Source organism: Magnolia sinica, chromosome 6 (genome assembly GCF_029962835.1).
Source record: "Magnolia sinica isolate HGM2019 chromosome 6, MsV1, whole genome shotgun sequence".
Lineage (NCBI taxonomy): Eukaryota > Viridiplantae > Streptophyta > Magnoliopsida > Magnoliales > Magnoliaceae > Magnolia > Magnolia sinica.
In genome coordinates this window covers 85,511,220-85,534,192 of record NC_080578.1, presented here as the reverse complement: position 1 = coordinate 85,534,192, position 22,973 = coordinate 85,511,220, and the positions used below count along the sequence as shown (strand labels likewise).

The window sequence follows — 22,973 nt, the reverse complement described above, 5'->3', positions numbered from 1 at the left end:
AATTTGGAAATGGGCTTAAACATCCTTCATGCCATGAAATGAGGAAGACGTACCTCAAGGTCAAAGTTGATTATACACAAGCATTGATAGCCGAATATAAGGAATCGTGAAAAACTTATGAGTGTTCACTTATGGTTGATGGATGGACCGATAGATCTGGTCAATCTCTTATTAACTTTCTAGTAAATCGTCCAGCTGGGACAATGTTCATGAAGTTCGTGGATGCATAGGGTCATTCGCATACTGATTAACTTATTAGATAGTGTAGTTGAGGAAATAGGTGAGGAATACTTTATCCAAGTAATTACAAACAACGCCAATGTTGTCATGTGCGATCGCATATGCGCATATATGTGGTGGGATCGCATATGCAGCAGTGGCATATGCGATCACTACACATATGCAATCGTATATTGGCCAACGGTCATATTTCTGACCGTTTTTTGACCTTTTTTTTTTAATCCTGATTTTTTCTCTATAAAAAGGGATTCTAAGCACTCCTACATGCACTCAAAGCTCAAACTCTCTCTCTATTATCTATTTTGCTCTCTTACATATTTCTAAGCACTCTACATCCACTCCTCTCCATCCATATTCCGTATTTCTTTCAACTTTCAAGAATCAAGAATCAAGATTGAGATTGAAGTTTCAATCAAGGAAGGGAACATACATCCACATTCAATAATCAAGATTCAAGAGACATTACTAGTTACTACATCTACAAGACAACCAAGCTCTCCATCTATTGAATTGAACTCTCTTTCTACTTTCTAGTTCAATCAAGGGAACATACACCACTCTCTCTTTCTATCTCTCTATCTCATTTTCTCTTAGAGTTTCATAATATCCAAGTTCTAACTTCTAAGTTTTCTAAGTTCTAACAACTTCTATCATTTTTTTTTAGTTTGTTTGTTACTTTGTTACAAGTTACAAGTTACAACTTACAAACTTACAAGTTTGAAGTTACAACTTACAAGTACAACAAGAATTCAAGATCAATACTCAAGTCGAGGGGCAAAGGTGAAGAGAAGACAACTTAGACAAGAAGTGAAGATTGAAGAATTTGGAAGTTGGAACCTCTTTTAAATTTGTAATTTTAATTTTGTTTGTGTGTAAATCTCTCTCTCTCTCTCCCTCTCTTTGCTACAAGTGTAACTCAACTCTCTCTCTTTCTCATTTTCTTTTCCCTCTTCTTTTCCCTTTCTACAAGTGTAACTCAACTCTCTCTCTCTCCCCCTCTATCTCCTTTTCTTTTCCCTCTCCTTTTCTACTAGACTACTACTAGTCTACTACTAACGTAAAGTGTGTAAGTGTGTGTGTGTGTAACTCTCTCTCTCGACTAGTGTAAAGTGTGTAAGTGTGTGTGTAACTCTCTCTCTCTCTCTCTCTCTCTCTCTCTCTCTCTCTCTCTCTCTCTCTCTCTCTCTCTCTCTACTCTTAGATCTTAGTCTCTTACTTTAGTTTACTTTCTAGTTTCTAGTTACTTTTTAGTACTAGGCTACTAGCAATCAATAATACACACACCACCATCATAATGTCTTCTTCCCAATCTTCCTCTTTGAAATCCAAGTCGAATGACCCGGGTTGGAAGTATGGGCACTACCGTAGTGTTACGGAAAAGACTCACATAGTATATGAGTTATATGGGTATGTGAGTTCTGGTGGCATTGCAAGGCACAAGCAATACCTTGCACATTTACCGGGGTCAAATGCAAAAGCAAGCGACAAAATTACTCCAAAAATTCGAATGGAGATCATAGAGTATATGGAAAAACAATCAAGAAAGAGATGCAATAGTGTCCTACGTCAGGAGGAATATCTGGAACAAGATGCATATGAAGATATAAATGTAGTTAATGTAGATGAAGCTAGTCTCACTCCCCTTACTTCGACAGGCCGGTCTAGACCACAACCACCACAAGTACAACCAACGGTCTCAAAAAGAGCCCGAGGGCATGGGCACATGGATAGATGGTGTAGACCACACCCCGAGGATGTGATCGACCAAAGGGGTAGAGGGAAAAGGCCAGCTCAAACAACTTTAGAGAACCGGTATAAACAAAAAAAATAGAAAAACCACTATTCAATATATTGCTAAGTGGTTTTACCAAACCGGAATTACTTTCAACACCGTTAAATCTAGAAGCTTCAAAGTAATGGTTGAGGCTATAGGTCAATTTGGACCTGGGCTTAAACCTCCTTCATATCATAAAATGAGGGAGACATGCCTAAAAACTGAGGTTGAATATACACAATCCTTCATAACTGAATATAAGGAATCGTGGAAAACATATGGTTGTTTACTAATGGCCGATGGATGGACCGATAGATCCGGTCGGTCTCTCATTAACTTTTTGGTAAATTGTCCAGCTAGGACAATGTTCTTGAAGTCCGTGGATACGTCAGGTCATTCACACACGGGAGAATATTCGTTTAACTTATTAGATGGTGTAGTTAAAGAGATAGGTGAGAAATATGTTGTACAAGTAATTACAAATAACGCAGCCTCATATGTAATGATCGGTCGTCTTCTTATGGAGAAGAGGTGACGTTTATTTTGGACACTCTGTGCGGCCCATTGTGTTGATCTTATGTTAGAAGGTATAGGTAGATTATTTATAAATGTGATTGCTAGGGCTAGAAGCATCACAGTCATTATGTACAAACACGCCCTTCTTCTCAGTCGAATGAGAAAACACATTGGCGGTAACTTTCTACATCCAGCAGTCACCCGTTTCGCTACAGCCTTTTTAACACTACAAAGATTACATACAAAGAAATCAGAACTTAGAAGCTTTGTAGTGTCGGCCGATTTTACAAGTGGGCCTTGGTCAAAGAAAGTTGAAGGGAAACAAGTTCAACAAACAATCTTTTCTCAAAGTTTTTGGACACAAGTGGTAAAGGCGCTAAAAGCATCCGAGCCCTTAGTCACTGTATTGCGATTGGTGGATGGGGATGAGAAACCTGCAATGGGCTACATAAATGATACGATGGAGAAGGCAAAAAATAAGATCATGGACCATTTTAACTATAGAGACTGATTACAAGCCAATTTTAGATATTATAAATAGAAGATGGGGCAGCCAAATGTCATCCCCATTGTATTCAACTGCTTACATCCTTAACCCAGCCTATTTATTCGCTTCTGTTGATCCAGTAGAAGCACTAACTATACATATGGTTGGATTTATTGATGTCTTAGAAAGCATGATTCCAGATAGAGGAGAACTGGACATGATCGCAACTTTGTTGGACTTCTACACAAAAAGTGAAGGGATAATCTCAAGGGATATCGTAATAAGGCATCAGATAGTGAAATTTCCCAGTAAATACTTCTATGAATATCAGTCTTAGTGTACTCTTACAAATAGTTTTTATACAAAGTGTCTCTAACCTACTTAAACTGTTTTTCTCAGCTGACTGGTGGGCTGCCTATGGAGTAGACCCGAACAGGAAAGATCCAGCTCTAAAGAAGTTGGCTATGAAGATTCTTGGACTCACGTGTTCTACCAGTGGTTACGAGTGCAATTGGAGCACGTTCGAGGCAGTAAGTTTAGACTGTTTAGTAATTGTTTGTAGACTTCAATTTTTTAGTGGCCTAAGCTAAATTAATTACATAAATAGCTAATGTCAAATGCGCTTTCTTTCTTGCAGATTCATACCAAGAAAAGGAATCGCCTTGAGCAAAAAAATCTCAACGACTTGGTTTTCATTCAATACAATCAAAAATTGCGAGAACGATTCCAAACTAGGAAAGAAAAGCCCGGTTTCTTTGACCCTATCTGCTTAAATGAGTTGGATGCAGATAACAAGTGGCTCGTAGAGACGGAGGACCCAGTATTTTGTGGAGAGGAGCTGACATGGGCATTAGTTGAAGATGTCGCATACAGATCGACACCTGGTGAAGGTAGTACCACTCGAAGGCGAAGGACGAGGGGGAGCCAGAGGGTGAGTAATAGCCGTCAACCCGTTGAGGAGATTGAAGAAGGAGATGGTGATAATGATGATCAAGCTGAAGATCATCCACCATTGGATGTTGATGAAGTATTAGTACGTACAGATGATAAAGAAACGGAAGAAGAAGAAGTGTATGTGGAAGAAGGAGATGACTCGAATGATGATGATGGTGGTGGTGGTGGTGGTGGACCTGGTGGTGATATGCCGCAATGGTTACTAGATCAATGTAAATGATTATTAATTAGATAAATAATAAATAAATAACTTCTTCATTTTGTTTACATGTTAATTGTTGATGTATATCATGTAGTGTTGAATGTTGAATATTGATATTTCATATTTGTTAAATATTAATTGTTAAGAAGTTAACTATATTGTAGAATGTAGTAGAATTGTTGATGAATGAATAATGATGACTTAACTTAATATTTAATTCATTATGTAAAATTGTAAATGTAATTGGTTTTATTTTACTTAAATTAAATGTATTTCAAGGGCCAATGACATATAATAATTTTTTCTGATTTTTCTGATTTTTTTTATTTTTTGAAAAATGCAAAAAAAAAAAAAAAAAGCGATCGCATATGCTATTCGACAACATTGGACAACGCAGCCTCATATGTAGCCATCGATCGTCTTCTTGTGGAGAAGAGACGCATTTTATTTTAGACCCCTTGTGCAGCCCATTGTGTTGATCTGATGTTAGAAGATATAGGTAGATTATTTTTAAATGAGATTGCAAGGGCTAGAAGAATCACGGTCTTTATGTATAAACATGTCATTTCTTCTCAGTCGAATGAGAAAACACATTGGGGGTAACTTGCTACGTCCAGCAGTCACACATTTCGCTACAACATTCTTAACACTACAAAGATTACTTGAAAAAAAAAATCAGAACTTAGAAGTTTTGTAGTGTCGTCCAATTTTACAAGTGGGCATTGATCAAAGAAGGCTGAAGGGAAACAAGTTCAACTAACAATCCTTTCACAAAGTTTTTGGACTCGAAGTGGTGAAAGCGCTAAAAGCATCCGAGCCCTTAGTCACTGTATTGCGATTAATGGACGGGGATGAGAAGTCTCTTATGGGTTACATATATGATGCGATAGAGAGGACGAAAAATAAGATCATGGGCCATTTTAACCATAGAGAAAGTGATTACAAGCCTATTATAGATATTATAGATAGAAGATGGGGCAGTCAAATGTCATCTCCATTGTATTCGGCTGCTTACATCCTTAACCCAGCCTGTTTATTCGCTTCTCCTGATCTAGTGAAAGCACTTACTATATATATGTTTGGATTTATTAATGTGTTGGAAAGAATGATTCCAAATAGAGAAGAATGAGACCAGATCTCAACTCTACTGGACTTCTATACAAAGAGTGAGGGCATATTCTCAAGGGATATCGTCATCAAGTATCGAGCAATGAAATTGCCCAGTTAGTATGAATGTCTCAGCTCTCTTATAGAGTTTTTTTTACAATCTAATCTACAAAGTTTAACCTAATTAAATTATTTTTCTCAGCTAACTAGTGGGTTGCCTATGGAGTGGACCCGAACAGGAAGTATCCAACTCTAAAGAAGCTGGACATGAGGATTCTTGGACTCACATGTTCTGCCAGCGGTTGCGAGTGCAATGGGAGCATATTCAAGGCGGTAAGTTTAGATTGAAAATGTTAATATGTTAGTATGTTACAGACTTACAGTTTGGTAATTGTAACTTCAACTTATAAGTGTAAGATATTAGCTAAATAGCTAATGCGAAATACACGTACTTTCTTTCATGCAGATTCACACCAAGAAAAGGAATCGCTTTCCGGAAAAGAAGCTCAACGACTTGATCTTCGTCCAATACAATCAGAAATTGCAAGAACGATTCCAAACTAGGAAAGAAAAACATGGTTTCTTTGATCCTATCTGCTTAGATAAGATGGATGCAAATAACGAGTGACTCGTAGAGATGGAGGACCCAATATTTGCTATGGAGGACTTAACATGGGAGCAAGTTGAAGATGTCACATACAGATCAACACATGGAGAATATACTTCTACTTCCACTCGAAAGCGAATGATAGGGGGCTAGGTAGTACCAATCAACCCGTGGAAGAGATTAAGGAGATAGGAGGAGAAGATCATGATCAAGCTGAAAATCCACTGTTGGATGTTAATTAAGTATTAGTAGTAATACATACAGATGATGAAGAAACAGAGTGTATGTGGAAGAAGGAGATGACTCGAATGATGAAGGCGATGATGATGGTGGTGGTGGTGATCAAATGTCACAATGGTAAATAGATCAATGTATACATTTACCATTTAGTATTATTTTGCTAATGACTTAGTGCATGACTTATTGACTTGTAAATTATATTCCCATTTTCTACAATCAATAATAAATAAATAGCCTATTCATTTTGTTACTTACTAAGTGTTGATTGATATTTATTAACTATAATTGTCGAATGTTAATGACTTAATGTTTAATTCATTGTTTAATCGGTTTTATTTCACTCGAATATATTTTAAACATATAAATTTATTTATCTATTAACTTAGGAAAGTTTCCCCTACTTTCTTATATTTTTTTCATTTTTTTCTTATTTTTCCCCTATTTTTCTCATTTTTTTAAATTTTTCAAAATCTATATATATGCGACCGCATATGCGATTGTGCGATCGCATATGCGATATGACAACATTGATGCTAAGCCCCATCTCTTGAGATGGATCCTTCTACTCCAACAATTTGATTTAAAAATACGTAATAAGGAGGGACTAGAAAACGTAGTGGCTAACCATCTCTCTCGCCTCTTTCTAATTCTATAGAGACAACGCCTATTAAGGACACGTTTCCTGATAAACAACTGTTTTCAGTTTCCTCTCTACCTTGGTATGCTAATATTGAGAATTATCTTGCTACATGTGCGATACTAACTTAATTGATTGCGCAAGACAAAAGGAAATTTTTTGCCTAGGTAAGAAACTTTTTCTATAAAGATCCATATCTTTTTAAATATTGCCCAAATCAGATAATTAGGAGATGTGTACCAGATAATGAAGAAAATAGAGTAATCTCCCTTTATCACTCCTATGCATGTGGTGGACATTTTTCAACAAGAAAAACCACTACGAAAACTCTACGGTGTGGCTTTTACTGGCCTACCATGTTTAAAGACACCCATGTATTTTGTAAATCATGCGAGCAATGCCAAAAGCTAGGGGGTATGTGTCATAGAAATATAATGCCCATGAACCCAATATTGATTGTTGAAGTATTCGATTGTTGGAGCATTGATTCCATAGGACCATTTCCCTCATCTTTTGGATACCTCTACATACATCTAGCTGTTGATTACGATTCAAAATGGGTAGAGGTTATCCCTTGTAGAACCAATGATCATTGAACAGTTCTACAATTTCTGAAAGAGAACTTTTTGTCTAGATTCGGAACACCAAGTATTATCATTAGTTATGGAGGCTCTCACTTTTGTAATCGGCCTTTTGAAGCTTTAATGAAGAAATATGGCATTACGCATAAAGTAAGTACCCCTTATCATCCACAAAATAGTAGCCAAGCTGAGATTTCGAATAGGGAGATTAAACATATATTGGAAAAAACAGTAAATCCTAATCACGAGGATTGGTCTCTTAAACTAACCAATGCATTATAGGCTTACCATATAAGCTTTTAAATCCCCCATTGGTATGTCACCTTGTAGACTTGTCTATGGGAAAGCTTGTCATTTGCATGTGGAGTTGGAACATAAAGCATATTGGGCTATTAAGACGTTCAATTTCAATCTAAAAAAGGCAAGATCGTTACACAAACTCCAACTGAATGAGTTGGAGGAGATCCGGAATGAGGCATATGAGAATAATTGGATATACAAGGAAAGGATGAAGACATTCCATGACTAGAGGATCTTTAGAAAGAATTTTGAGGTATATCAGAAAGTCCTCTTATATAATTAGAAACTACATCTTTTTTCGGGAAAGTTAAGATCTCGATGGACCAGCCCGTTCATTGTTAAAATTGTTTATCCTCATGGGGCTGTCAAGATCAAGAATCATAAGAATGGTAATATTATCAAAGTAAATGGCCAACAATTGAAACCGTTTGTGGAAAAAATTTCTTCAGAGGACATGTCCATGTCTCTGGAAGATCCCGTCTACCAGGATTGATCTCCTAGTCTGATGGAGATCCATTTCCCTTGCTTTCTTAGGAATTAGTTTCTTTAGTAGAGTGAGTTGTTTGTTTATTTTTAGCATGTAGTTGAAGAACCAATCGATGAAGTTCGCAATCCTTTTTTTTTTGTCGCCCTTCAGGTACTTTTCATCCACTCCGCTTTATTTTGTTCCTCTCATGATATTTATATTGAATATATTTCACACATTGAGAACAATGTAGAATTTAGGTTGGGGGGTGGGGTTTCCTTTGGAAAAAACTTCAAATTTTGCTAAATTGAGAACTTTTTAGCTGAACCTTTTGAATTTTTTTTTAGTTTGATTTATATAAATTCAAGAGATTTTGAAGATAATCTAATGATTGGAATGATAATGTACCTATTGTTGAGAATGTTTTGAGCCCACAATCTAGTTACTTACTAGATTTCAAAATTAAGTTGTCTTTATTACTTGATTGAAAATTTTGTAAACATTGATTGATTCATGTATTCACATGTCACATCTAGCTTACACATTAGAGTTTAGGTTTGATATTGAATTGATAATTTGATGATTATTAAGGACGTTAGGAACTGAGCCTGGAGAATTTGTCCATCATGTTCAAGTGAAAAAATAAAGTAATCCCAACTAAAAAACCAAAGAGCATCAAAAACGCCAACCTATTGAAGTGTCCATGAAAAGAAAGTTTGGTATGTAAAAAGGAGAAAAAGAAGGTTTGAATGGACAAAAGAAAAAAAAAATGGATGATAGAGTGAAAACTGTGGATAAAAAAATCAAAAGTTGGAGGAGGAAAGTGTTAAACTATAAGGCAAGCTTTGGTTTAGGCTTCAGTTGATCTGTATATTGCAATGGATTGTCAATGTTAACATGAAAGTAGGAACTCGAACCTTTGATTGTGTTAAGTCTAGACATTACTGTGCACTCATGAAACTCAATGTTTAAGGATTTTTTTTTATTATAGGAATAATACCTTAAACTTAATTTGGATATTTGCCACATGCTAGAATTTGGATGGATGCTATGCTCATACTAGTGTGCCTTGCAACTCTATTATTTAGACTGTTTTTTTAGGATTAATAGATTTTACAAAATGAACTTTTCTAAAAGAAATTTAATTTGGATTCAAAGTATCTTTTGCATGTTTTGCTCGAGGACTAGCAAAATGTTGGTTGGAGGTGTGTTGAGACTCAAATATTACATATTTATCCTCTCAATTGCATTACTTTTCCATACATTCAAGTGCTAAATTGATAGCTTAATATATGTTTTATGCATATGAGGTGATTCGGAAACCAATGATGGAAATGTGCTTAAAGTGATGGAATTAGAGGTCAAAGGAGAACAAGATGAAGAATTGAAGATTCCAAGGTTTTGAACGAAGAATTGAAGTGCCAAAGGATTGAAGAAACAAAGTACTAAATGAAGGAAATTAAATATTCAAAGAAGAGTTGCAAACAAAAGAAATTCAAAGACTTTCGATCCCATCAAATGGAGTTCGATGCCATCGAGTGAATTTCGATGGGAATTCGATCCCTCAAGCATAATTCGAGAAATTCTGGGATTTTCCTGAAAGGTTGCTGGACAGTTTTTGTGTTTCTACTCGATGCCATCAAAGGAGCTTCAATCCCATCAACAAATTCCGAATTTTGAACAACCATTGTTGGACGAAATCTGTGTTTATACTAGATCCAACGAGGAGATCTTCGATGCCATCAACTAAGGTCCAATGAAAGCTCGATGCCGTCAACAGAAGCGCCAAGTGCGTAAATTCATAGTCAGTTTGTGATTTTTCTGAGCCGGTGCGAAACTTCGCTATCAAAAATTATAAATAGGAGTTCCTAGAACGTCCCTAAGTATCTTTTTAGGGTTTAGAAGTGGGAGATTGAGAAGAAGAAGAAACTTTTCCAGGCCCATTCTTCCATCCAAACTTCGAGTTCTAGTTTGATTTTTTATTTTTTTTCTTTTTAAGTTTAGTTCAATCATGTATATGATGTTATAATCTCTTAGCTAAGGCTAAGGGATGAACGTTTTGATGGATTTTTTATATTTAATTCGTTTTTAATGAAAATTATTTGGTTTTTATGTTGAATTGTGATTAGATGTGATTGAATTCTTAAATTGGAGAAGGAATCAATCTGTAAAATTGATTGATTATTCTTGCTTCCGAACACAATAGATGCTTTTGATTCCCTACGATTGATTGCCTAGATCTTCATTAGAGATCAACCTATCTTAATTATAATCTATGTTAGATGTTTGTGATTGAATTTATTGTTATATCTTCCGATTAGAACGTATTGGAATCCAATTCTAATTAAGTTATCAACTCAAGAAGACGAATTAAGTTCAAGTTCTATTGATTGGGGATTCCTAGACCCTTAATTGCTTTTATTAATTGTTTAAACCATTTTATTACTTTTCCGTAGGATTAAAAACCCAGACAAATTATTAGCTTCCGTTGTGTTCTCACTAATTCCCTGTGGATTTACCTCGAACTCCCGAGTTTATTACAACAGGGTCGTCCTACATTTGGGATTGCCTAACAACACAAGTTCACCAAGAGGAGCACATAAAAGGCATTCTTTGTTTTTAATGTGTTGATGAAGGAAAAGAGGGCAGAGGCTATTCTCATTCCATCCTTGGAAAAGGGTAAATGCGTTAATCAGGGAAAAGGGGGTAGAGGCTATTCTCATTCCATCCTTGGAAAAACGTCTTCCCGTGATGTTGACCTTCACACAAAAATCATTTTATGAGAAAATAGAGTTACAATTGTTGTCTTGGTTAAATTTATGTATAGAGAATAAGTTGACAGAAGCATTTGGACAATGTAAAATCTCATTTAAATGAACATTTGACTTGGTTGTATGAAATTGAGTGGAACCCAATGTCGAGTCAGTCACAAGTTAGTTGTGTTGAACCCACCTGACTTTCAACCTGATAGAACTTGGGTCGAGCTCAAGTTCGGTCTCAGGCTTGGGCTATACAAACACTAACCTGATAGAACTTGGGTTGGGCTTGGGTTGATGTCTCGGGTTGCCCGACCCAACTCGAACCCAATCGATATAGATGTTACTTATCAATTATAATTGAGTGTGGATCGTCTGTGTTGAAGGCACAGGAAATTCCACGGCCGTCGGGTCTCATTGGTCCACGTCATTTACGATGACTCAAGCTAACAAGATAAGTCGGATTTCTCTCCCAAATAGATTGCATGCTACACAACACGACTTTTAAAGGAGTAGGTGTCCTATATTTTAGCTTGTTTGTTTAGAAAAAATGAAGCTCTTTACGATAAATAACTACATATATAATTAATAAAATCATAAGTACAAAAAATAAGACGTGTATTGAAATATAATAGACTAATGAACGAAAATATTAGCATGTATCCAACCGACCAACCCGACCGAGCCCGCTTGGGTTGAGAATTCCCAACCCGAGGTTGGGTTGGGTTGGGTTGGGTTGGGTTAGGGTTGAGGTATAGGAACCTTGGGTTGGGCTATGGTTGAGCACCAACCCAACCCGCCTGGCTTTTAGTCCTAATTTCAGTTGCATAATTCAAGCCCAACATTGAGATGCATACCACCTCTCAAGGGATAGTCATACCTCCTGAGATGTGGACAAGCATACAACGGTGGAGAGAACCAAAGGGGTGAGAGTGGCATTGATCCAACTAAGAATCAATTGATCGACTTACTATCATTGAAGATAAGCCAGAGCGACTGTGGTGGTAAGCTTGCCTTCAAAGTTGGTGGGCAGGGTAACATGCCATCAATGTAGCCCACAAGATCGATGCTGCACAGAATCTAGTAACTTCAATCTAGCTTTGATCAAAACAAGCTGACAAATGTTGGAAATATTGAGCAATGGTGATTGGGAGGAAGAAGAGGCCATGATCATGCAAAGAAGCATGAACATTAGAATCGATGGAGAAGTTGTAAGATAGAGAGCTCTCTGATACTAAAAATTTTATATCCTCTGCATTTTATATCCTCTGCTGTAGACAATTCAACCATATGAATCCTCCTATCATAGCATGACATAAAAGAGTTTTACAAGATCTGTTAGGATCGTATTTTGTAGACTCTCATAACAAAGATACTATATACAAGAGATATCACAAGAGGATTTTAAATAATAATAATAAAAAAAAAAAGCTATGTTGAGCCTGTGACAACTCATGGGATTGGGCTTTATACGGTTTGACCGCATGTGGCATTGCTGTCTTGGTTAATACCTGTGACCATTTCTATATCGACCGTCCGTTCTTCTCTTCTTTTTTCTCTTTTTTTTATTCTTTTTTTAATCTCCTAAGAAACTATAACAGTAAGGATGAACTTGAGAAAAATAGAAATAATCCACGAAATTTAAAAAGAAAAAAAAAAAAAAACAGCAACAAAAGATAAGGAGTAGACAACTTACTGTTCTTTTTTTAATTTTATTTTTCCTTCTTTTCTTCTCTGTTTAATCTGCAAAAACAAAGAAGAAGGGAATGAGAAAACGGAAGTAATGAAGATAGAAGAAAACCCAATCAATAGAATAAAGAAAAATACAACAATGAAATCAAAATTCCAAATGAAAACTAAGATAGAGCGAGAGAGAAGCAACCCCTTTTCTTTCTCATCTTCCTCTCTATTCTTTCTGAGGAAGAACGGATAGGGGGAGACGCGGTGGGCCGCATGACAGAACCCACTGTTTTTTTACCGCTTGGGTATCAATATCATACACTATCCGACCCGAGGCTGGGTAAAGCATACGCGGGTTTTTAGTTATGAAAAGCGGGCCTACGGTTCGGTACCCAGAACCATGACGCGTTGCCAAAATATGTTCGGATGTAGAAATCTCATCCGTCAATCGTAATTTTTTCAGTAGAAAGTGGACCGTTGATGTGTTTATACGCTTAGCCATCTATATTTCCAGGTGGCAGATCAGAGAGTTATAATGGTCCCGTTGAGGAGAGTTTTGGGACATGGTCTATTCAACGTGGGTCCAACAGACCGGTGGTCTAGATTTCATGAAACCGTGGGCCCCACTTGTCAGGACTGAAAATGATTCCACACGAAAAAATTGGCGCTGTGCTTTTTATTTCAAAAAACACGCGCGCTCGGAAAGGAATCATTCGATACTCGGCCCTAGATACTATGTTATCCTTGGGAGCAGGCGTTAGTTCGGCGCCCCGCTCCACCGAGGTGGGTGGATCCCTCACTGTGGGGCCCACTCTGATACATGGCTTTACATCCACGACGTCCATCCGTTTTGACAGCTCATTTTAGGGCATGATCCGAAAAATGAAGCGGATGCAAATCTCATATAGACCACACCACAGGAAATAGTGGTGATTGATCATTAAAAACTTCTTGTGGGCCACAAGTTTTGGATCAAGCTGATATTTTTGTGGTCCCTTCGTATAGGTCTTTGTGACCTTATCAACAGGTTGGATGGCAAATAAATATTCCGGTGGCCCCCACGAAGTTTTTAACGGTGAGTATTCACAATCACCAATGTTTCTTGTGGGTTTGGATCTGCTTCATTTTTTGGATCATGCACTAAAATGAGCTGTCAAAACGGATGGTCGGCGTGGATCTAAGGCACATGCATCAAGGTGAGCCCCAGTCTGTAAAGCGCTTGGGAATGGAAGATCCTAGCCATTCTACTTTGGCCCTCTTTTTTGGAAAGCGAACTCGCAGCTTAATCACGAATAAGAATGTTGTTTCTCAATGCTATCCATCCACTGCGACCCATCAGATCAACGGTCCAGGATGCGATATACGTCTTCGCAGCGAAGACTAGAGTCACATGCGCTGGTCGGTGCACTGATCTCGATTACTTCGCCAGGATGATTGTGGATCACGCACGCTACCGGATAGCAGATCTCAAGCGACAAGCGAAGCCACGTCGGTTCCCAGATAACGTTGAAACAGAACATCAGACGCACGTTAGTAAGATGCAGGCGATCTTCCGATTTAAATGGTGGCCTTCGTCCCCACAGCAACAATAGACGCTACTCCCCGGCTTCCACTGGGAGGTGGTTACCACCAGTCAAGCATGCGGCAGAAACAGCGTTGAGGTGCACCATATTCTGAAGCCCGCGGACTACACATCCAGCCAGAGCTAATCGACGCCGTCTCAAATACTTTAATTGCGTGGCGGAGACATCTCAATAACCACCTAGGCGCACGTTAGGGAAAGGAACGCTAACCGACGCCAACAGTGGAAAATCAAAGACAAGTCACCCCCAGTTTTTGGTAGTCCAAACAGATCGGGAGATCGGGGACGACTTTTAATGATCCTCGGGCGGAGGATGCGTATAGTCATCCTTGGGACAATGTATGCGCGATCCGGACCATTGGTTGCACGAATCCCACCATGCGCCATTGAATAACAATATCTCCATTGAATCCAGAAGCATAAAAGAAATTGGGCCCACTTGTACTAACACACAACCGACGGCCGTAATTTGCTCCCCACGGATTGACACGAAAGAAGCTCACGAACACCGAATCGAAACCCCCACATGTACGGCCCCACGTTAACCTCCTCACCACCCCAAGAGAAAGTTAGCATGGCGTTCCATCAAAGACTAACGTATACCGAAACGCCAGACCGCCTTTATCCAAACTCTTCGAGAAAATCCTCACATTATAGACCATAGGACGCGCACGGCGATGCGCACACTGCGGAATTTAGTATGATCTCAATAAAGGAGCTAAAATGCACCAAAATGACCAAACGCCGTGACCACTGCTCTTCCTGATGGTCTACCATTAACGGCAAACATGCACTCCAGACTGCGCAATTTAGCATGATCTGCTTTGACGGACTAACATGCACCACAATGGCCAAATGAGGCAACTCCCTCACCTTCCAGGAAGGAAGATGACACCATCGCCACCCACGAAATTTTCCTAAAATATAGAAAATAAACTCCACCTAGCGCGCATGTTAGTAACACCAACCATCAAATGGTAAAATGCCAAACCCAAAACGCCGATTAGAACCCAAAAACCAACGGCATCTAATCAAACTAATTTCTCCGTGAATACAAACCAGATGATTATCCAAACATTCCCACTTGAAATTTAAAAGATAAGAAGGAAAAAAAAAAACTACAATTATCATAAATCCCTAAAAACGAAAACACCCAACATGACGAAAACATCTTTCCTGTTATACATTTCTTTTTTCCCTTCTGGTATGCCACTCCGAGCATACCCCTACCAGTCAAGAAATTTACAGAACTACCCCTGAAAACCAAACCCAAACCCTAGCCCCCTTTTCATTTAGCTGCCTTCCTTCCTTTCTTTGCTGGCGCCTTCTTCACAGGCGACTTCGTCGACTTCACACTCTTCGGCTTCTTGACAGCTGAGGTTTTCTTCGCCACTGGCTTCGGTGGGGCTGCTTTCTTCCCTGGCGACGCTCTTGTAGAAACCCTAGCAGCCTTGGCTGGCCGCGCCTTCGGCTTCGGCTTCGGCTTCGTCTTAGCCACTACCTTTGTCTTCACTGCGGCTTTCGGCTTCGCGGCTGGCTTTGGCTTCGCAGCAGGCTTCGGCTTCGCTGCAGCTTTTGGCTTAGCAGCTGGCTTCGGTTTGGCAGCCGGCTTTGGTTTCGCTGCGGCTTTCGGCTTTGCAGCCGGCTTCGGCTTTGGAGCAGCCTTGGGCTTGGTGGGCTTTTTAACAGCAGGCACAGCAGGCCGGGCGGAAGGAAGCTTGTAGGAGTTCTTGATCTTTGTGAGCTTGCCAGCAGCAACAATCTTCTTGAGCTGAACGAGGAGCAGCTTCTTGAAATTGGATGGGAGGTGAGCCTTGTGCTTGTCTTCGACGAACTTAGCGATCGCGAACTGGCTCGATCCAGTCCGTTCCTTGAGAGAGACAATTGCCTCGCTGATCATCTGCAGTTCAGATGACAGATTAGATCCTGAGAAAGATGGGAATCTAGAGAAAAACAGAACAAAGAAAGGGGATTAGATTCTACCTCGAAGTAGGGCGGATGGCCTGGAGAAGCTTTCGGCTTCCTAGGCTTGGCCGGGTTCTTCGGCTTTGGCTCTTTCGGAGCTTTCGCCTTCTTCGGCTTCGCAGCTTTCACTTCTTCGGGCTTCTCTTCGGTGGGTTCTACAGGAGCCGGATCGGGCACTGCCTCGATCGGGACAGCAGTTTCGTCGGTAGGAGCCATGGAATTGCAGAGAGAAAGAGAATAAAGGAGAGAGCTGGAAATTAGGGTTAGGGCTTTTGGTAGGGATTTGAGGAAAGAGGACAGGAGATATGGGATTTAGGGCTTTTGGAATAGATCTGAGGAGGAAGAAGAAAGCAGATGAGAGATGGATTCGAGCTGTGTGTGGCAACGGAAATGGGGGGGCAGTGTTTAAATATGCATCGGCCGTGGAACGGCAGCCAAAAGGAGAGCGCTGATTGGTCCGCGACTCCTTCACTCGGATCCGTCTTGCTTTTATTTTGAATGTGGACCTTTGGATTAAATATTATCGACGGCTGGGAACGTGCGCTGCGGTGAGGTTTGGATGAGGAGTGAATGGGCAGAGGTTTCTCATGCCTTTGGGTGTGCTTTTAACCCAACTTAAAACGGGCTTAACTTGAGTTATACTCAATGGATTTGAGTGAGGTTTTTTGTGTTCGGAAGCTTGGGAATTTATCTTTCAAATGACTATTGATTTATTTCCTGAAGTTTAGTATTTTGAGAGAATTTTGATTTTGAATGTGCATTGGTCTGGAGGTGGATCCAATGTGTATTTCACAAGGTTTTGTGGATTTTCGGAACAATGCTGGATAATTCAATGGGGTTTTTTAATACATTGTGAAAGTACGTTAGTAGACGAATCTATCGGTTTTGAAATCGCTGAAAACGGATGCGATTTGAGCACGAACCGTTAGTCGGAAGTCCGTCGAACTTGCACATGTCAACCTAGAGTGCAACATATTGTGATACAATATAACAATGTGCATTTTTTTGGCACCAAAAAATTCGTCGGATCATTTCTCAAATATCAGTAGATGTGTTGTCCAACATGTCGCAGAAATTATTTGTGTTGATCACATGACGAACAATTGAGCCATTATTCATGGCCTATGTTTGATCAATTAGTATAGTATTATTGTCTGGTAACAAGCAATGTGTCATGAGGGTGTGGTTTTGGATTGCTTCTAGGTTTTTTCTTTCTTTCTATCAATTTTTCACATACGATGCACAAATATTCTAGTATATAGGTTGCACATTGAACATTTGTTGTTTTTATACAGTCGCGTCGATCTATATTGCATATTTTTGGGTATTTAGAGCCTTTTGTGTCCATATGTTGACCCATAACATATGAAAGATGGCATAGGTGTTGTAAAGATGAAAGTGAATACATCTTTGATGGAGAATGGTACTGAAATTTTCTCAGAACATGAAAGGCATTGGACAATCACGCATCCAAGCTGGTTATTATTACTAGTTGGGGGTGTTTACATCACAACATTAAGCCATGACACCATGCTTTGGACACACTACACCAAAACAAAAGTTGTAGGCACCTGCTTATAAACTATTCTTAAAACAGGTACATTGCCATGGCTAGCATTCATGATTTTGCCTTGTTTCTGTAATTTTTGGCCACCTCTTTGTTTATGTGGTTACTAAAAAAGGGTAGTCTACCATGTTATTGAAGTGGTTAACTTTTTATCATTCATATGATCAGGTCACAAACAAAATTGCACCAACCTTGATAAATTTCATTGTGTATGTGCCAAACAACACAAAAAAAAAAAAAAAAAAAAAAAAGCCAAGCATTCTATCGCGGTTTCGTGAAAAATAAATAAATAAATATTTTTTAAAAAAAGTTAAAAGACATATTTTCTATTTAAAAATTCTATCCTCATTTGTTATCTAAGTAACAGCAATTTTTTAGTAAATCCATGGTACTCTTAATGAAATAGTTGAGTCAAAACCTTACAGCTCTTGTTCATGATAGTGCTCATCAAGACTCTCAAATGGGTCCCACCATTGTCGGATTTATTTTTGCAAACCTTGAGTAAAGTCATATGTTTTATTGCACCCATGGCACTGAAGTAACAGATTTTCCAACCATGTAGTTTAATAATATCAACACGTGAGACTAGAAATTTAAAGAAAAAAAAAAGTAGTTATTTTTTTTTAATTCAATTTGCATAACTTATGTGATTTTTCAAGCAACATAAGGTTTAGAAGTATTTTATTCAAATGAGTAGGTGTTTGTTCACTGAATGAGGCACCAATATTGTTCAATGTGAACTTAAAACTGGAGGTGTTTGCTTGTTGAATGAGGCATTGGTATTGATCAATATGAAATAATGCCACAGGGGAGCTTTTTCAATTGTTTATGTATTCCATGGAATTCACCACATAAGCAACTAAGTATCATGTGCCTTGGTGATGTAAATTCAGACAATGGGACTAATGTATTGATGGGCATTATATTGGAAATATAGTGTTATGGCCTTCCCTACAGATCACATGATATGTAATTCAAATGCAAACATGCTAAATAGTGGGGCCAACCATAGATTGATCAAAACCTCAAAGTTAGATTGATTGGACAATACCAACCTTTGATTAATGGGCATTTGCTGGTTCAGTTTAGAGTATTACTTTTCGCTTTCAACATTCGATAGATGTTCACCAATTCTTTAATTAGGATCATATTCACATGCGCTTGTTTAGAAACAGTTGAAAGGTAGGAAATGAAATTGATTTCTATGGAATTAGTGATATCCCGGTCTTGGGACGTATTTATCGGTTGAATACGCATTCCATTTCCCATCAATTTTTACACATAAACCTCACTCCAGAACATAAATCTTTCTTATATTATGAGTAAACTGGTTCTGAAACTAAGTGAGTTCCACACATGGGTCTGACCATTGATTGACTAGTTATTTTATCAAGTGATCCTCAATAAACTAGCATTGTATAGTCCCACAATCCCTCAAATAGTTAGGATTATTAAGAGCATGGTGTCACAGGCTTAGAGGTTTTGTCATGACTTGGACAATTTTTCACCTTGTTTGGATACTACCATGAAACTTGTATATAAAATGTATATGTATTTTAGAGTATGATAGAGTTACATAGAGATTCCTATTAGTTTTTAGAAATCTCTACAAATGTCTTGAGCTAGATTAGTAAGGAATTCTCTACCTCTCCATGATCAATAGTGAAAATCTATTAGTGCTCAGTGACAAGTCATTCAATCAAGGTGACTTCTAAGAGTCTTGAGCAACAAGGGCATGGACTTCGTGATGATTGATCATCTAACCTTTCACATGTAATTAACATGAATCACTCCCTTTCTTGACCATTGATAAGATTGTTAAGACCACCCAATAAAAGTGATTCTTGAGAGAATGGGCAACTAAAAGTATACCTAAAAGAACTTGAGAAATTTTATATATATACATATATCATGAGTGTGGCAAAACCCAGTCGTGTGGCAAAACCCCGGCGTGTGGAATCATGTAGTTGAAGTCCAACTGTGCATGCCCATTTTTTTGGCCATATAAAAATTTTATCTATATGATGAGCAGTTATAGGACAATTCTTACCCAATTCCAATGATTTCCTGTTAAGAATATATATTAGATTATTTTTCTTTTGGATGAAGAGAGAGCTTTTATACATTCACACTTTCATAATATTAGAAACCATATGACTCTTTAAGTTTTTCTGTTATGTCTAAAAATTCACCCCTGGTGTAATGGGATTACCATGCTTGCGCATGCAAAAGCTTAACAGAGCTAATAAATAAAGTTTGTGTCCTAAAGGGGGGGTGTTAGGAATAATTAAAATTTTCATCTTTTAATACCCACATTGCTTACTTAAGCTAATATGCAATTAAGCTAAGCAAGGCAATTAACTATAAGGCTTTTAAGCTAATAGAGGGCCCAATCACATAGACTACAAATGATATGTCGATTAAGCAACGGGTCTATAAACATGACAGTGTAAATGTGTGTAGAATGTGTTAATTAGCAACTATCGACATTCATCTAATCATGCATACATACAATTAAACATTCAATTACTTAAGCATAATTAAACAAGTGTGTAAATAAGAATCCAAAACACAAGCATGTATAGTGGTTTGGTTTCCCTATTCCACTCACAGTGAATGCACTTAATCCATGAGTGTACCAGATTTCAATATCAGAGGTTTTAAATCAAGTTAATCTCTAACATTTACAATCTTACACAAGGAAAGACTCCCGCAATAAACTTTATTTGGTTTTCTATAGGCCCATCACAAATATCAGTCCTACACAAAAACCTACTGATGTACACTCCCGTCACAGGCTCCCACAAGAGACTTTAGTTGATTTTTTGTATGTTAATCAACAACCACAGTCCTAGTCCAAAGACTTGTGTTTGCTCCCACCGGAGGCTCCCACGGAGATTGACATGTGTGGACCCATGTCCAGTGGCCCACACAATGAATTAATTTGAGCCTTACACAAGAGCCGGTGTCCTATACAAAAACTTGGATTTAGGCCATATACAAGAGCCAAGGTCCTACACAGTAACCTAGTTGAGTTTGAGTCACAAACTCTTACCATGAATCATACACAAGGAATGAGAGTGTATAGACTTTTACACTTGACAACTTACTTGTCGGATTGAGCCAATTTTGTAACGTCATCTCAAGTTGTTTGATTGATACTCTTTCATGCTTCAATCAACTCTCCTTTGTGCCCCTGATCACGATGTCGATTCTTTACGAAAGCTTTAGCTCTAAGATCAAACACCTTACATGTAGTGCTCCTTTAAGGTGATTAGGGTGATAGAAGCTTGGTTAAATCTCCTACATCCAATGTGAAGTTATGAGTCCTAGGGGATTCACCTAAATGAATCTTTTAGAGGTTTTAAACAATGATATACGTGTAGAGGTTAAGTCTAATTTCTAGAGAATGGATATGTTCAAACACATCTTCAAAGTAGATGTTGGAATCCTCGTTAGGGTGTTAACATCAAGGAAGATGACTTATAACTCATTTATTTAAAGGCTTGAGATGAAGGATATGATCATGAATTCACTTAAGCTTCTACTACACTAAAAACCCATACCTATGCCCAATAATTGAATGTCCGTTATAAAAATTCAAGTTCCAACAGTATTAAAAAAAAAAGAAAGGCAAATAACGACTCCATTGATGTCATCGAAAGGTCTTCGACGTCATTGAGGTGACTTTCAATGCCATCGAGAAAATCAAATAATATGATTTATTCTTGCTGAACATGTATAAGTTACATGTTCGATGCCATCGAGGGAGACCTTGATGCCATCGAGAAAATCAGATAAAATAATCAATTCTTTTTTAACATATCTGAGTTCCTGTTTGATGTCATCGATGGGGTTTTCGATGCCATCGAAGCCCCTCGAGGTTTGCTCGATGGGATCGAGCACCACTCTAAATCTGCTGTTTTGAGTGTATGTTTTCACAACATCTCCGTACATCTTCTAACCTTACTTATCATATTCCAATTAGATCTCTAATGCTAAGGGATGATCAATGAGGTTGACCTATTAAGTCAATATCATATAAAGGTTCAAATTTTGTTTTGGGTCAAGGGTTGGGGTCACCAAGGCACCTCATTACATGTTATTTGATCATTGATACTTTTGTACTCTTGTGTCTTCGATCTTCAACTTGCAAAAGCTCAACTGACTATATAACACGAGAACTCACGATTGACAAACAAGATGCACAATTTAGTGTACTAACACTTTCTTTCTTTCAAGCTTCCATCTTCTTTTTGGTTATTCTCATCGAACTCTTCAATAAGCCAATCATTATGTTTTGTCTTCATTGCCATTAATGCTCTGGATATTTAGAAAATCACAAACCTTATATCGGTTCGTTTCGATCGCTACAACTACTTGATTTTGCATTGCCAACTTCTGTCAAATCATCAAATCATCAGTTTGTCGATTGATCTTTCTCACCTTAATCTTAATACATGTAACGTCTCGAAAAAATCCGTACAAAGGCCCGAGTACCACCTTAGGCAAAAATCACACAGGACCAAATCCTTTAGAAATTAGGCGGGAATTAACTAGTGTTAAACTAGCTTATCCGTGAAATTAGCACTAATCACTTTAATATATGATCTGCAAGACTCAAATTGTGTAAAATCATTACCGTTGCATTACCTTAAAACTTAAGATCAATCTCAAGTCCCGGTTACTCTTGGGAGCGCTTCGAAAATCCGTATCGGACCTGGACAGCACGACGAAAGTCCGGTAACTGCAAAACTATACGAATATGACCACCTCGTTGGGCTTGACAACCATCTCGAAAATCAAGTCCTAATAGTATCCAGAAACACACAACTTGAGCCCGGAGCGAAGTGTGTGAGAAACGTGAATACCTTTAAGAAATAAACCCAAACTTAAGTAAACTGAGCCGTTCACTTGTAGTTCCAAATATAAGGATTCAGACTGTCAGAATCTGACCCAATTACACCCTCAGATCAGGAAAAAATTCCAACACATGTCAGTACACTTGTGGCCCTGATCGAGTACTAGTGATCATTGAACTGAAACTGGTCCACCACGATTGATCTGTAAATCCAATCGAACCGAAAACTCAGCTTAACCTAGATCCAATGTCGGGGAGTTTAAGTCCGACCGCACGTAGGAGAAGGGCCACCAGAAGTGTTCCGTTGGGCTGAAACAGACGTCCTTTGGATATAACCTAAGTATACCTTGGCCCTAGGGCCATTTCCATCAGACCTGGGCCTATATAAGGGCCTTAAACCCTCTCTCTCTCTCTCATCTCATACGAATTTGGGAAATCCTAGGGGAGAAAA

At 38.4% G+C, this 22,973-nt stretch overlaps 2 protein-coding genes across 2 annotated transcripts; one reads left to right on the top strand and one right to left on the bottom strand.

Annotated features, from left to right (window-relative positions):
- The first annotated feature begins 3,384 nt into the window (after positions 1-3,384).
- LOC131248982 (uncharacterized) lies at positions 3,385-4,380 on the top strand. Its single transcript, XM_058249519.1, has 2 exons — positions 3,385-3,547; positions 3,655-4,380. Exons 1-2 carry the CDS (start codon positions 3,482-3,484, stop codon positions 4,189-4,191), a joined length of 603 nt encoding a protein of 200 aa, XP_058105502.1. The 5' UTR covers positions 3,385-3,481; the 3' UTR covers positions 4,192-4,380.
- Positions 4,381-15,132: 10,752 nt separating this feature from the next.
- On the bottom strand, positions 15,133-16,472 carry LOC131248980 (histone H1-like). Its single transcript, XM_058249516.1, has 2 exons — positions 16,113-16,472; positions 15,133-16,029 (listed from the first exon to the last, which is right to left on the bottom strand). The coding sequence occupies exons 1-2, from the start codon at positions 16,308-16,310 to the stop codon at positions 15,418-15,420; spliced, it is 810 nt and encodes a 269-aa protein (XP_058105499.1). The 5' UTR covers positions 16,311-16,472; the 3' UTR covers positions 15,133-15,417.
- Between the last annotated feature and the right edge of the window lie 6,501 nt (positions 16,473-22,973).

Excerpts from the sequence above, each read along its gene's own strand:
- LOC131248982 (XM_058249519.1), top strand. The coding sequence starts at position 3,482 with ATGAAGATTCTTGGACTCACGTGTTCTACCAGTGGTTACGAGTGCAAT. Across the intron at positions 3,548-3,654 it reads ATTGGAGCACGTTCGAGGCA|ATTCATACCAAGAAAAGGAA; the intron begins GTAAGTTTAGAC and ends TCTTTCTTGCAG.
- LOC131248980 (XM_058249516.1), bottom strand. The coding sequence starts at position 16,310 with ATGGCTCCTACCGACGAAACTGCTGTCCCGATCGAGGCAGTGCCCGAT. Across the intron at positions 16,030-16,112 it reads GCCATCCGCCCTACTTCGAG|ATGATCAGCGAGGCAATTGT; the intron begins GTAGAATCTAAT and ends TCTGAACTGCAG.